Source organism: Dreissena polymorpha, chromosome 1 (genome assembly GCF_020536995.1).
Source record: "Dreissena polymorpha isolate Duluth1 chromosome 1, UMN_Dpol_1.0, whole genome shotgun sequence".
In the NCBI taxonomy this organism is placed as follows: Eukaryota; Metazoa; Mollusca; class Bivalvia; order Myida; family Dreissenidae; genus Dreissena; species Dreissena polymorpha.
The window spans coordinates 112121970-112138502 of record NC_068355.1 but is presented as its reverse complement, the minus strand read 5'-3'; the positions used below and the strand labels follow the sequence as shown (position 1 = coordinate 112138502).

The following is a 16533-nucleotide window of genomic DNA, read 5'->3' as shown; positions in this document are numbered from 1 at the left end:
GGACCGATAAAGCTACGTATAAACTGTGCTTCATAGACGTGGCGTACCCTAAGTCCGGACGTGGCGTACCCTAAGTCCGGCTCAACCAATAATCTAATTCAACATGTCAAACGCAATCATAAAGTTGATTAAGCAGAAGGTAGCACCAGAGCAACTACTCAAGTCGCCAGCCTTATTATTATGTATTTATTTATTATATTATTGTGTAGTCAACACAATCTTCTAGTCAGAAGTTTATTGATATTAATATTGAATTCCTAATTTGCTTTTCTCTTTTATGTGTTTTATTAAAATATTGACATAGTTTGTCAGAAAATTGGCAGTTTCTTGCTAAATATTTCTTACAAATGTTAATTTAACCCACTTTCAACAGTTTTTAAAACACTGTTGAACCAACCAAACTATATCTAACAAACACACAAATGCCCAAGATATCTAGTTATGCAACACATTTGAACAGAAATGTTTATTTTGAAGCAGAAGAGTGAATAAATGATAAAGCTAGGTTGAAATATGAATGGAATCGAAACAATCGGTATCGGACTGTCTGAAATCGAATCAAATCGGGCTGTTGGTGAATCGTTGCAGCTCTAATTATCCTGTGTATTATACAACATAAGGTTATAAATCCTTTCAAAACACCAATTTGTACATCAACCAAATTGTATGCTGACCAATTCACATTGATGTTTCTCACAAATTACACTTCGTTTTCGACTAATTTTCAGAAAATAGTTTGTACATATTGCATCAATCTAAATTCAGAGTTAATTTACGATTGATTGAATAAGAACAGTACTCGATGCGCTCACATCTTGTCACTGGATTTACATATGTTCAAGGGGATATCCCATTGTGTACACACCGGTCTTACAATAACATAGTGACTTCACAATCTATGTATAGAATGGGGAATATCCTTGTACCAATTGAATGTCAAATCGAGGCACACGGGTATACCCCTCATTTCAGTTTATGGAGTGTGTTTACTTCCGGAAAATGGACGACTCTGTGTTCACTAAATTCTGAACCCACATTTATCGTCAGTATTGGGCAGAAATTTAGAGTTTTTCTAAGTAATATACTGATTATTGACTAAACATAATGTGGAATGATTGATTGTTTCAGGTGTCCCGCTTTTTGGTCAAATGTCCCGACAATATTTTATGGAATGTCCCGATTTGGACCTGAATAATTCTGGCATGTATGCCCAATAATATCTTGTTATCTCAGGTAAGCGACTTTGGGCCTTTCAGGCCCTCTTGTTTAAGCTTTGAGCTGGGGACCAAGCTGTTGCATGCGCAATGACCAGATTCACACTCTGCAAAGACTTTCACAAGATTAACTTTGTAAAATCAAAATTGAGTCATAAATATGGCTTCTTGCCAATATGTAGGTCAAGTTTAAATCAGGTAATGAGTAGAAAAAACTAGACCATGTCAAATATTAGAAAAATCTGGTTACCACTCAAGATAACATATTCATGGCTAAAGCTTGATGAAGCCTAGTCAGAAGTATTATCATGACAATATCTTGGCCAAGTTCGAAATTGGGTTATGTGAGGGAAACAAATAGGCTGCCAGGTCAAGTCTTTGAAAGTTGGTGTACCTTGGACTTGGGTGCGGGAAGAATGGCCCTCAAGATGTCGTTGTAAGGCTTATAAACTGCTGGGGCAGACACACTTTTGATTTAATTCAATTGCATCAAAACGCCAAATGTTAGTTTATTTTACCATAAAAATGATACCTGGAAATTATTTCTTAATTAAACAATCTTAAGTGTAAATAACATGTACCATCACACACATACACACTACACACACACACCTAAAAAAAGAAGTTTGCCAACAAAGTAAATGCATTAGTCACATTTTTACACCACTGACACTTTCATGAATAAGCCCCATGATCTATTGAAAATATTCAGACCATGATTCTCGTACAGGTAACAACCTTCTTTACTGATACAAAGACCGGAGGACTGATCCAGCCAGTTTTAAAAAATACAGAACACGATCAACTTTAATCTTCTGTGTTTGATTTTTAGCTTGACTATTATATATGAGATATGTATAGTGGAGCTATCCTACTCATCCCGGCGTCGGCGTTGGCATGCAAATGTTAAAGTTTGCGTACCACCCGAAATATTTCCAATGTCCTTTGACATATTGCTTTAATATTTTGCATACTTCTTTACCAATATGACCCCAACCTATAAACAAGAGCAGACAACTGTATATGCATATCATTGATAACATGTTAAAGTTTGCGTACCACCTCAAATATTTTTAATGTCCCTTACATATTGCTTTATTATTTTGCATACTTCTTTACGCACATGACCCCAATCTATAAACAAGAGCAGACAACTGTATCAAGCATTTTGTAAGAATTATGGCCCTTATTTCACTTAGAATATGCATATTATTGATAAATCTATGTTAAAGTTTGCGTACCACCTTGAATATTTTCAATGTCCCTTGACATATTACTTTCATATTTTGCAAACTTCTTTACCAACATGACCCCAATATATAAACAACAGCAGACAACTGTATCAAGCATTTTGTAAGAATTATGACCCTTTTTCCATTTAGAATATGCATATTATTGATAAATCTATGTTAAAGTTTGCGTACCATCTCAATTATTGTCAATGTTTCTTGACATATTGCTTTCATATTTTGCAAACTTCTTTACCAACATGACCCCAATCTATAATATAAACAAGAGCAGGCAACTGTATCAAGCATTTTGTAAGAATTATGGCCCTTTTTTGTCTTAGTAAATTAATATTTTGTTAAATTTTGTGTTTAGATCCACTTGACTTCTTAAGTATCAAAGCTATTGCTTTCAAACTTCAAATATTTTCTTACATCATGAGGGTACTGTAACTGGCAAGTTCAATTTGACGTTGACCTTTGAATGACCTTGACTCTCAAGGTCAAAAGAATAAATTTTAGTTAAATTGCCATAACTTCTTTATTTATGATCAGATTTTATTAATACTTTGACAAAACAACACTTACCTGAATACCACAATGGATTCCACCCAAACAATACCAGAATCAACCTCAACCCAGAATCCCTGCCTCCCCCCCCCCAAAAAAAAAATATTTTTCAAAGATTGTCTAATAATTGACCACACCCCACATTATACCCCCTCTCAACACCCACCCCAAAAAGAATATTTTTTTCTTTGAAACATGGTTAAAAAAAATATATATATTTATTTACTTTATTTTTGAAGGACCGTCCATACTTCCCACCCACGCTATTGCTATCAAACTTGAAATAAAATGTTATAAGTTTGTTTTATGTCTTTACAAATGTTCAATCGATTGTGGAAAATATACCTGAACTATTACCTTGACCTTATTGAATAATTTGAACAATTTCCCCATGATGGCTTACGTTATACTGTCAAGCACTCGAATAGTCGAGCGCGCTGTCCTCTGACAGCTCTTGTTAAACGACTACTCAACTTGAAAATGAAAAGATTGAAACTCTGAAAGCTTTTCATCAACTACATTTAGTAAGATAACACATTGTGTTCTACAATGCTTCATGTCTTCAAGTTGATATAGGTATCAGAGAAAGTATTTTGCTGACAGTTTATATTTATACTCATAAAAACTCAGTTCAAAATGTGCATAGCTGTTATTTGTATTCCAAATCACATGAATTATTGAGCCTTGTTCTGAAAAAACTGGGTTAAATGCATGTGCGTAAAGTGTCATCCCAGATTAGCCTGTGCAGTCCGCACAGGTTAATCAGGGACGACACTTTCCGCTTTTATGGTATTTATAGTTTCAAGAAAGTCCCTTCTTACCGAAAATCAAATTTAGGCGGAAAGTATTGTCCCTGATTAGTCTGTGCCGACTGCACAGGCTTATCTGGGATGACATTTTACGCACATGCATTAAACCCAGTTTTCTATGAACAAGGCTCAACTTATAAGCAACCATGCCTGCAATGTTTTTGTTGTTCTTTAAACAGTGTAGGAGAATGTGATTCTACTGACTGATTTGTAGTGATTCTTTGTTACGCTGGAAAGAATCCCTCACATATAGACATCACCAAGCAATGAAAGTCACTATATTGGTGATGGAAATGGCTGGAGCATGTTCCCCTCAAACCAAGTAACCAATCATACCAATTTAAACAGTTTAAGGTAAAAGTATTCTCTTACATTGTGTGGAAATGACTGGTCTATTGACCGACCAATATTTCGACAGACAAACGGATTCTGATGCAAACCAATAATCACCCACTTCTTCAAGAGGGGAGGGGGTAGGCATAACAATGATGAGAAGCACAAATAATAAAAAGCTCTTTTAATAAAGAAAACTAATACGGTAACACAATTTACACGAATTAACATGCAAAAAAAACATTTGTATAAGATCACAAGAAATATGTGGATAAATAAATACTGTTGTACAGAATTGTGAAGATTTTATGTTGTTATCCTAACAGAATAATTTGTTACTGCGACTTAATAAGTTGTAGGAATGAATTAATTCATGATAACAACATACTTTATCAATAAACAAGGGACAAAATTGTCACAAAACCAGGTTTTCATTGTGAAAAAAAAATCTGATAAAGGGAGAAAACTCAAACTGAACTTTTGAAATGACCAAAAAAAATTAACCCCCTTTGTAAGTTTTTTTTTTTTTTAAATCTATTTTTAGTCGTGGCGACCTTGACATTGGAGATATTGACGTGATTCTTTCGTGGGACACACCGTCCCATGATGGTGAACAAATGTGCCAAATGATTTTAAAATCTCACAATGAATGACATAGTTATGGCCAGGACAAGCTCATTTATGGCCATTTTTGACCTTTGAACTCAAAGTGTGACCTTGACCTTGGAGATATCGACGTAATTATTTCGCGCGACACACTGTCCAATGATGGTGAACAAATGTGCCAAATGATTTTAAAATCTGACGATGAACGACATAGTTATGGCTCGGACAAGCTCATTTATGGCCATTTTTGACCTTTGAACTCAAAGTGTGACCTTGACCTTGGAGATATCGACGTAATTATTTCGCGCGACACACCGTCCAATGATGGTGAACAAATGTGCCAAATGATTTTAAAATCTGACAATGAACGACATAGTTATGGCCTGGACAAGCTTATTCCGCCAGCCAGCCAGCCAGCCAGCCAGCCCGCCAGCCAGCCAGCCAGCCAGCCCGCCCGCATTCGCCAATCTAATAACCAGTTTTTTCCTTCGGAAAACCTGGTTAAAAACGTGTTTTTTTAATGGATATAAAATGGCTTTCAAAATAAAGCTAACAAGATTCCTGACGATACATGAAAAACTTACACTTCTTAATGCTTTTCAGACTGGATTTATTCTGATTGGTTTCTTATATCGATACTGTAACTTTCTAAACCAGTTCTCATGTTGCTACTAGTTCCTAAGTTTTTCTCACATGTTACCTATGTCGTTATTACTGCACATTTCATCCTTCATTCATAGCATTCATACAAGATTGTTTTGATCCATTCTGTACCTCTACCAAGTCAGAGATCTTTAGATCATATAATCTATGCAACAATAACATCTTTTGATGAAGAATTTTCGAACAGTTGTTAAAACCATTCAACATCAATAATCAACACTGAAAAACAAATGTGAAAATAAGGTTTTAAACAAGAGAGAAATATTCAATACAGTACATGAATGTAAAAAGATCAACAAAAGTGCTAACATCATATTTAATTAGAAAATAAAGCATCGAGAAAAGCTACAGATACTAACAGATACTAAGAACTTTACTTTAACAAATAGTTAAAACCTTTACTACATCCATCTTTGTATTGTTTTATCTGAACCTTTGACATATTTGACAAATATGCCACACGTTTAACATCAATGCATTAATGTTGCCATTTTTTTTATATTAGTCATCCTCATTTATCAGTATAACAGACAGTTCAACAAAATTGGGCTGTGCTCTGTTAAAAAGGGGTTGAATACAAAAGTCATGTGCATAAAGTGTCGTCCCAGATTAGCCTATGCAGTCCACTTGTATGATATTTTTTGTTTCAAGAAAGTCTGTTCTTTACAAAAAACACTGGCATTAAACTTTTTTTCCAGATATGTTTCTCTGTAAGACCATTTTTTGAGTCTGATTGAATACAAATATGACAAAAGCACCTTATTTAATAAGAATAATAACAAATACAGTATACAGACAGACTCAGAATATGTGGATAAGAGCATTAAGGCTGTTTGGTTGGGGCAGTGGTTCTTGCCTAGGCACCAAGGTTCAATTGATTATCCACACTCCCTGCGCTTATGAGTAGTTCCGTTGTTGGTCACCATTCTGGACCAGGAGGTTACCTCAGGTTAGTTCCACTCCCCCACAATACAAAACCACACCAACATTGAATGCCTTTCAGTAAAAAATAAAAAACAAGTAGCTCTTAATTGCAGCTTTTGCATTTCGCCCCAACTTTGGAATGTCTTGTTTAATAGTGATTATGAAGCAGTGCTGGCACACATTCAGGGAACTCACATGATACATCCTCAGGCTCAGAAGGACCTCATAAACTTCAAACTACAAATACTGATTAAGTTCAACATTAGACATGAACAATTTCGTTGAGTTTATAGCAACGGAAGTAAAACATCAAGACCTGTTTCTTTGATAACAGAATACATTCAAAATGAGGTTACTAACTACTGACAATGGAAAATCAACCATCCTGTCAAAAATATGGCACTCGCATACTGATTATTGCTGTTGTTGAACATACAGGGTTAGAACTACATTCCTTCCTGCAATTATCACAGAAGGGGCATAATAAAAACATTACAAAGTTCAGATTCTCGTCTTATGGCAATCACTTTAAGTATCAATAGATATACAAGTTATGTCTAAAAAGTCTTCTATACCTATCATTTTTTATTAATCAAATTTTTAAAAGCTCTCCATCAGCTTTAAAGGCTTCTTGAGAAATTTGAATGTCATTTTCTCTTCTTAAACAAGATCAAGGTGTGTCAAATGTGTTTGTGATACATACAACCTGATTTATATTTGCAAATAGTATAAACCGATTTCAGACAATATTTTAACAATGTTAATCCTACATGAAACTCTTTATAATATATAGTGTCAGTTAACTAAAATCTAATAATTTTTATTTTAGCATAATATTGGTGTTTGTATTGTTGTTGTTTTTGTTTTATATATATATATATAAAAAAAATTATTCAGCAATTATCACATTCTCTAAACAATAACAAAATAAGATTGTTTTCGATAAACATATTTATAGATCGAAAACATTTTTTACTTTCACACATCCTCCATTTTTACTTGAAAGGTTCTTTGGTTAAATATTAATTGATTCAAATGCCCAATTACCAGGCACAATCAGCCATTCCATATGAATGCATAACATAAAAGACGGAACAAGTTTTCTATGTGTTTTTTGCTTTCTGTTAATGCTTTAACCTGTAGACATCATCACACCTGGAGCTTTGAATAATGCACTTATAGTCAATGTAAATAAATTGCACTACAATTTTACAATTTACAAACATGTGAAATAACACATCAGGCTAACAAGTTTCCTTTTGGTACAATACATTATGACAATGTTTTAAAAAATGTATAAACAAGAGGGCCAAGATGGCCCTAGTTCGCTCACCTGAGAGGAGTCGGTTCATTCAATCTTTACCAAATTCAAACTTGACCTAGATATTGTCCAGACAAACATCCTGGTCAAGTTTCATCATTTTATCTGCGAGTCATGATCAATGTACCTATGAAGTTTCATGATCCTAGGCGTAAGCATTCTTGAGTTATCATCCGGAAACCATTTTTTTAAGTTGAGTCACCGTGACCTTGACAGCCATTATGTGAATACGTTTTTTGGCACTGTGACCTTGACCTTTGACCTAGTGATCTGATAATCAATAGGGGTCATCTGCGAGTCATGATCAATATACCTATGAAGTTTCATGAACCTAGGCATAAGCGTTCTTGAGTTATCATCCAGAAACCATTTTACTATTTCAGGTCACCGTGACCTTGACCTTTGACCTAGTGACCTCAAAATCGATAGGGGTCATCTTCGAGTCATGATCAATGTACCTATGAAGTTTCATGATCCTAGGCATAAGCGTTCTTGAGTTATCATCTGGAAACCATTTTACTATTTCGGGTCACCATGATCTTGACCTTTGACCTAGTGACCTGAAAATCAATAGGGGTCATCTACGAGTCATGATCAATGTACCTATGAAGTTTCATGATCCTAGGCCTAAGCGTTCTTTAGTAATCATCCGGAAACCATTTTACTATTGCTGGTCATATCGACCTTGACCTTTGACCTAGTGACCTGAAAATCAATAGGGGTCATCTGCGAGTCATGATCAATGTATCTATGAAGTTTCATGATCCTAGGCATAAGTGTTCTTGAGTTATCATCCGGAAACCATTTTACTATTTCGGGTCATCGTTACCTTGACCTTTGACCTAGTGACCTGAAAATCAATAGGGGTCATCTGCGAGTCATGATCAATGTACCTATAAAGTTTCATGATCCTTGGCATAAGCGCTCTTGAGTTATCATCCGGAAACCATCTGGTGGACGGACGGACCAACATGAGCAAAACAATATACCCCCTCTTCTTCGAAAGGGGGGGGGGGGGCATAATGAGAAAACTTCCCCCCTCCCAGCAGCCATGTTATTCAACTGACTGGAACCATTTTTTAACTCAACTCTCGTATCAAGGAAACAAATGTTCTGAGCAAATTTCATGAAAATTGGGCCAAAAATGTGACTTCTACTGTGTTCACATGTTTCCACTATATACATATAGAGAAAAATGCCCCGCCCACTGGCGGCCATGTCGCCCACTGGCGGCCATGTTTTTTTACCGATCCCGACCATTTTCAAACTCGTCCGAGATATCAATAAAACCAATTTTTTTAGCAACTTTCATGATGATTGGGGAAAAATTGTTACTTCTAGAGTGTTTACAAGGTTTCTCTATAGCCAAATAGGGAAAACTGCCACTATATACATATAGAGAAAAATGCCCCGCCCACTGGCGCCCATGTTTTTTCACCGATCTCGACCATTTTCGAACTCATCCAAACATCAATTGAACCAATGTTTTGACCAACTTTCATGATGATTGGGCAAAAATTGTGACTTCTAGAGTGTTTACAAGGTTTCTCTATAGACAAATAAGGAAAACTGCCCCGCCCACTGGCGGCCATGTTTTTCAAAAGATCGGAACCACTTTTGAACTCAACCAAGATATCATTATAACAAACATTTTGACAAAGTTACATGAAGATTGGACAAGAAATATGACTTCTACAGTATTTACAAGGTTTTTCTTTTTTTTGACCTAGTGACCTAGTTTTTGACCCGGCACGACGCAGTTTCAAACTTGGCCGAGATTTCATTGGGACAAATCTTCTGACCAAGTTTCATGAAGATGGGCAAGAAATGTGGCCTCTAGAGTGTTTACCAGCAAATGTTAACGGACGGACATACGATGGACAAAGACCGGTCACAAAAGCTCACCTGAGCAATCAGGTGAGCTAAAAAAAAACACAAAAATAACAACAGCTAAGTACAAATTACGTAACTTTAAAAATTCATGTTATAAAAACCATCAACCATCTTCAGTGGAGTTCAATGGCTGACTATCCTGGTTTCCTGCATTCCGGCCATCAATCTGTGGCCAGTACTGAGGGTGTTGTTCCAGAAAGTTAGTCAACTTTGTGGGAAAATCTGTCATCACGCCGGTTGCACCCAGCTTGAAAGCCCGGGAAAAATCCTCCTCTTCATTAAGCACCCATAAGTATGTCTGCAAATGAATGTTAAAACATGACAGCTGTATGACAGGATTTAGCTTTTTGCCCCCATGGGTTTGTCTTCACAAGGCTTTTTAAGGATTTGTGCACAGGCAAATCTCCAAATTACGTGTATATCTAGAAGTCTTTATAGTTAACGATGTATGTGTAAATTTGTTTTTGTTTGATATATTAATATTAATTATTAAGACTTGCTTGTGCTTATTAATTACACTCAGCCAACATTTTTATTTCTGGAATCACCTGACCATATACTAACCAGGAGTTTCTTGTGATAAAAGGAAAAACATGCTGTTTTCAGATTTTAACCCATTTATGCCTAGCGTCTAGAATAAAGGTCTTGGCAAACAGCGTAGACCCTAAGGAGATGCCGCATGATGTGGCGTCTCATCAGGGTCTGCGCTGCTTGCTTAAAGGGATTTCTATAAGAAATATTCTAAATATAGAAATAAGAAACCGTCAGAGACGGGTAATGCTCCCCAAAGGTTTTTTTTTCACAATATTGAACTATATATTCAGATAAAAGGAAACGTCTTGAGGGGCATAACTTTGGACAAAATAATACGATGGATGGTTTAGCAACTTAACAATTTCAAAGGGCCATAACTCTCTAAATAAATCATCCAACCAGAACCCACAAATAACATGCGCATCTCCTCAAGGTAGTTAAGCTTCCCATAAAGCTTCATTGAATTCCAGTCAGTAGTTGGGGAGAAATAGCCTGGACAAGAATTGCACTATATGTACAGTTTATAAAAAATTTCAAAGGGCCATTACTCTGTGAAAAATCATCCGACCATAACCGGCTGATAATATGCACATCTTCTGTTGATAGTGAAGCTTCCCATAAAGTTTCATTGAATCCCCTGAATAAGTTGCTGAGAAATAGCTCGGACAAGAATTGCACTATATGCACAATGCAAAATTTCAAAGGGCCATAACTCTGTGAAAAATCATCCGACGAGAACCGGCTGATAATATGCACATCTCTTGGTAGTGAAGTTTTCCATAAAGTTTCATTAAATTCCAGTCATTAGTTGCTGAGAAATAACCCGGACAAGAATTGCACTATTTGTAAAATGGAAAATTTCAAAGGATCATAACTCTGTGAAAAATCATCCGACGAGAACCCGCTGATAATATGCACATCTCCTCTTGGTAGTGAAGCTTCCCATAAAGTTTCATTGAATTCCGGTCATTAGTTGCTGAGCATAATAAATAAAGACATCCCTAATTTTGGAAATAAATTGATCCAATTTTGAAGGATGGGAGAGTCCACTAGGCATAAATGGGTTAAATATTTTACAATACTTTACCTGTATACCTCTCCTCTCCAGATGTTTAAACAGAGCTGGTCGCATCATTAACCTGAAATATTACAGGTATCACTGATACAACACTTAAATATGTAATTTTTAAACAAACTGGACAACAATAGTAATAGTCCATAATTTATAAACAGTAAATATTCTAATATTATGTAAAGTTTACACAAAAAATGAAGGAATCTTTTACATATGGACGAAACACATGATGAAAGGATGAGCTGATTCTCTGTTTGTGTTTTGAAATCATTAACATGTTTAGAAAATCAAAGACATGTATATAAATAAACAACTAGTTATTCGGTAAACAGTATATATAGATATCCTTGGAACTGCATCATCAAGCAATGTACATTTGGTAATGATTGTCTTTACCATCAAAAACAGTACAGGCATGTATCAAACCTTGTTTTCTCAAATCCAAATGAATGTCCGTAAATAAATTCTGTATGCTAAGAAAACATAGCCTTTATGTCTGAATCCAACATTTGCACAACCTAGAGCTTTATTACAGTGATTTTTTTTTGCTTAATACATTTTACAGCCTGTGCTTTTTTTATCGTGAAAAATCGGGAAGATTTAAACATTGTTAATATGATAATAAATAACATTATAACAATTGTTAACAAGGGACAAAATTGTCACAAAATCAGGTTTTCATTGTGAAAAAAAAATCTGATAAAGGGAGAAAACTCAAAGTGAACTTTTGAAATGAACAAACAAAATTACCCCCCTTTGTAAGTTTGTTTTTTAAAAAAATCTATTTTTAGTCTTGGCGACCTTGACATTGAAGATATTGACGTGATTCTTTCGTGCGACACACCGTCCCATGATGGTGAACAAATGTGCCAAATGATAGTAAAATCTCACAATGAATGACATAGTTATGGCCAGGACAAGCTCATTTATGGCCATTTTTGACCTTTGAACTCAAAGTGTGACCTTGACCTTGGAGATATCGACGTAATTATTTTGCGCGACACACCGTCCAATGATGGTGAACAAATGTGCCAAATGATTTTAAAATCTGACAATGAACGACATAGTTATGGCCCGGACAAGCTTGTTCCGCCCGCACGCCAGCCCGCCCGCCAGCCAGCCAGCCCGCCCGCATTCGCCAATCTAATAACCAGTTTTTTTCCTTCGGAAAACCTGGTTAATAAGTGGATATATAACTGCTTTCTAAAATTTATATTATAAAGTGCAAGGGAATTAAATTGCGGTATAATAAACTTAATAAACTAATTATTCAGGCTATTGGAAAAGTTTGGCATATTTTGGGGCAAACTTTGGTCAGATTTTTTTAGAACAAATGTAACTTTTTGCAAAAAAAAAAACAACCTCTTTTTAATTTTTGCAATTGGGGAACAGCGTGTAAGAGGGAGCAATTTTGGGCCAAAAAAAATCACTGTCTTTCAAATTTGCCTTATACACCCACATAGCTTTGCCATCTAGATTGAAGGGCAAATAACTCATGAAATTCTTGTGTAGATGAATGGTCACAGGAACAGTTTCTTGCATAATTAAGATTATACACTCTATGGATGATGGTGATATTACATGGAAGTAATTTGATCAACAAACTGAAGCAGACGAACCCATGAGCCGCGTTATGAGAAAACTGGGCTTAATGCATGTACGTAAAGTGTCGTCTGCACAGGCTAATGAGGGACAACACTTTCCGCTTGTATGGTATTTTTAGTTTCAAGGAAGTCCCTTCTTACCGAAAATCCAGTTTAGGCGGAAAGTGTCGTCACTGATTAGCCTGTGCGGACTTCACAGGCTAATCTGGGACGACACTTTACGCACATGCATTATGCCCAGTTTTCTCAGAATGCGACACCCATATAGGTCTTCTGACAGACTGACTCTTATGTAGCCCCTCTCCTCTTGGGGACAAACAAATATATATCTTATGGATTTCAAATTAAACTGTTATTAACCCTTTGCATGCTGGGAAATTTGTCATCTGCTTAAATGTCATCTGCTGAATTTCTAAAATTAGCATTTTCTTTGATTTTTTTTCAAAACAGTTTGGATCCTGATGAGACGCCACATTCTGTATCGTCTCATCTGGATCCAAACTGTTTGCAAAGGCCTTCAAAATACAGTTCCAACACTGAAAGAATTCAATAGCTTTTTCAGTTTTTGTATGTTACATATATTTTATCCTGGACAAATAAGCTGTACATAATGTTTATAACACAAGTTGACACTTACATATCAAACACTCTGAGTAAAGTTCTAATCTTCCATGATAATTCAACTGGGAAACTTCCTTTCCTGAAAATATTGAATGGGTTAATTAACATTTACACATACTTCTTTGATTTTATTTCAAAATAATAGCATACTTCTAAAAAAATGTCAATCCCATGGACAAGACATGTGAACCAGACTTGGCCTAGATATTGTCAAGATAAAAATGTGTACCACATTTCATGAAAATAAAGTCATACATTTGGCCTCTAGAGTGGCAACACAGTTTTTCTAACATCTAACATGGTGACCTAGTTTTGGGACGCACATGACCCAGATTCGAATCTTCTCATTGATCCCAAGTCTCACTATAAATTGCCACCATACAAGTATTTTAATTATATTTAAATGGCAGAATCTTTTATAACAATTTATTATTTTAGCTGATACATCTTTGGCTATTATAAAAAAGATTAATTTACTACTTGGCTAGTATAAAAGGACTAGTTTACTTTCATCAAAATTTACTAACATTATCATATGCACAAAATAAAAGGCAAAAACACATACTCTTTTGAGCTAAATTGTGGGACTGCTTTGCATGTGAAATCCAAGGGCACTGCTCAGATAGTATTGCAGACTAATCTACATGTGAAATCCAAGAGCACTGCTCAGATAGTATTGCAGACTAATCTACATGTATATGAGCCGGGCTCTATGAAAATGGGGCTCAATGCACGTGTAGTTTCTATTCCCTTACCGCAGTGCAATGCTGGGCATAATGATCTCGAGTGCTGACTCCTTTATTGGAATGAACGGCAAGAGACCTGTGTAGAAACATATAACCAACGCCAGCACTCGAGTGAACGAGAAAAACACTGGTATACTGGGGTCCTGAAAATAGGGCATAGGTACTAAGACTGTTGGTTGCTAGCAATATATAATTTATATAAATTTGTTTAATATATATATATATATATATAAATTTTGTTAACATTTACTTGCATTGTATTGACTTAAACTTAAATAAATCTCAAACTTGACAATAGCACATTTGTTGACAAATTAAACAAATCTCAAACTTGACAACAGCACATTTGTTGACAAACGCTTATTCATTAACCCTTTACCACTTAGATACGTATTTTGAAGCATTTGTAGTCCCTTAGAAAGCAACATTTAATTGAAGACCTTTCTTACTAGATTCAAGTTTTAAATACTTCATTTCCAACCCTACAATACTGATGAGCAGCAAACAGCATGAAAACTGAACAGACTGCAAATTACTGTGAGCACATAACCATTTTCACTTTGCTTCTGAGAGGGAAAGGGTTATGATCTTCTGTTGTCATAGCTTATTGATAATGCTCAATTGTTGGCATAGCTTATTGATAATGCTCAATTGTTGGCATAGCTTATTGATAATGATCAATTGTTGGCATAGCTTATTGATAATGCTCAATTGTTGGCATAGCTTATTGATAATGCTCCATTGTAAGCATAACTTATTGATAATGCTCAATTGTTGGCATAGCTTATTGATAATGCTCAATAGTTGGCATAGCTTATTGACAATGCTCAATTGTTGGCATAGCTTATTGATAATGCTCAATTGTTGGCATAGTTTATATGATAATGCTCAATTGTTGGCATAGCTTATTGATAATGCTCAATTGTTGGCATAGCTTATTGATAATGCTCAATTGTTGGCAAAGCTTATTGTTAATGCTCAATAGTTGGCATAGCGTATTGATAATCCTCAATTGTTGCATAGCTTATTGATAATGCTCAATTGTCTGCATAGCTTATTGATAATGCTCAATTGTTGGCATAGCTTATTGATAATGCTCAATTGTTGGCATAGCTTATTGATAATGATCAATAGTTGGCATAGCTAATTGATAATGCTCAATTGTTGGCATAGCTTATTGATAATGCTCAATAGTTGGCATAGCTTATTGATAATGCTCAATTGTTGGCATAGCTTATTGATAATGCTCAATTGTTGGCATAGCTTGATGATGCTCAATTGTTGGCATAGCTTATTGATATTGCTCAATTGTTGGCATAGCTTATTGATAATGATCAATAGTTGGCAAAGCTTATTGATAATGCTCAATTGTTGGCATAGCTTATTGATAATGATCAATAGTTGGCATAGCTTATTGATAATGCTCAATTGTTGGCATAGCTTATTAATAATGATCAAAACTTGGCATAGCTTATTGATAATGATCAATAGTTGGCATAGCTTGTTGATAATGCTCAATTGTTGGCATAGCTTATTAATAATGATCAATAGTTGGCATAGCTTATTGATAATGCTCAATAGTTGGCATAGCTTATTGATAATGCTCAATTGTTGGCATAGCTTATTAATAATGATCAATAGTTGGCATAGCTTATTGATAATGATTAATAGTTGGCATAGCTTATTGATAATGATCAAAAGTTGGCATAGCTTATTGATAATGATCAATAGTTGGCATAGCTTATTGATAATGCTCAATTGTTGGCACAGCTTATTAATAATGATCAATAATTGGCATAGCTTATTGATAATAATCAATAGTTGGCATAGCTTATTGAAAATGCTCAATTGTTGGCATAGCTTATTAAGAATGATCAATACTTGGCATAACTTATTGATAATGATCAATAGTTGGCATAGCTTATTGATAATGATCAATAGTTGGCATAGCTTATTGATAATGATCAATAGATGGCATAGCTTATTGATAATGCTCAATTGTTGGCATAGCTTAATGAGTTGGCATAGCTTATTGATACAGATCAATAGTTGGCATAGCTTATTGATAATGATAAATAGTTGGCATAGCTTATTGATAATGATCAATAGTTGGTATAGCTTATTGATAATGCTCATTTTGTTGGCATAGCTTATTGATAATGCTCAATTGTTGGCATATAGCTTATTGATAATGCTCAATTGTTGGCATAGCTTATTAATAATGATCAATAGTTGGCATAGCTTATTGATAATGCTCAATTGTTGGCATAGCTTATTGATAATGCTCAATTGTTAGCATAGCTTATTAATAATGATCAATAGTTGGCATAGCTTATTGATAATGATCAATAGTTGGTATAGCTTATTGATAATGAACAATAGTTGGCATAGCTT

General features: G+C 35.1%; 1 protein-coding gene across 9 annotated transcripts in view; it reads right to left on the bottom strand.

The window, feature by feature from the left end:
* Window positions 1-4317: 4317 nt before the first annotated feature.
* Window positions 4318-16533, bottom strand: part of LOC127844583 (lysophospholipase D GDPD1-like) — a 68957-nt gene continuing 56741 nt past the window's right edge. For 5 of the 9 annotated variants that reach the window (XM_052374963.1, XM_052374982.1, XM_052374955.1 and 2 more), the window contains 4 exons: window positions 14149-14282; window positions 13410-13472; window positions 11181-11232; window positions 4318-9857 (listed from right to left, as the gene is read on the bottom strand). In XM_052374963.1, the coding sequence (XP_052230923.1) occupies window positions 9663-9857; window positions 11181-11232; window positions 13410-13472; window positions 14149-14282 (444 nt within the window). In that variant the 3' untranslated portion in view covers window positions 4318-9662. The remainder of the gene's footprint in view (window positions 9858-11180; window positions 11233-13409; window positions 13473-14148; window positions 14283-16533) is intronic. The other 4 variants (XR_008032832.1, XR_008032835.1, XR_008032830.1 and 1 more) reach the window with 4 other exon arrangements.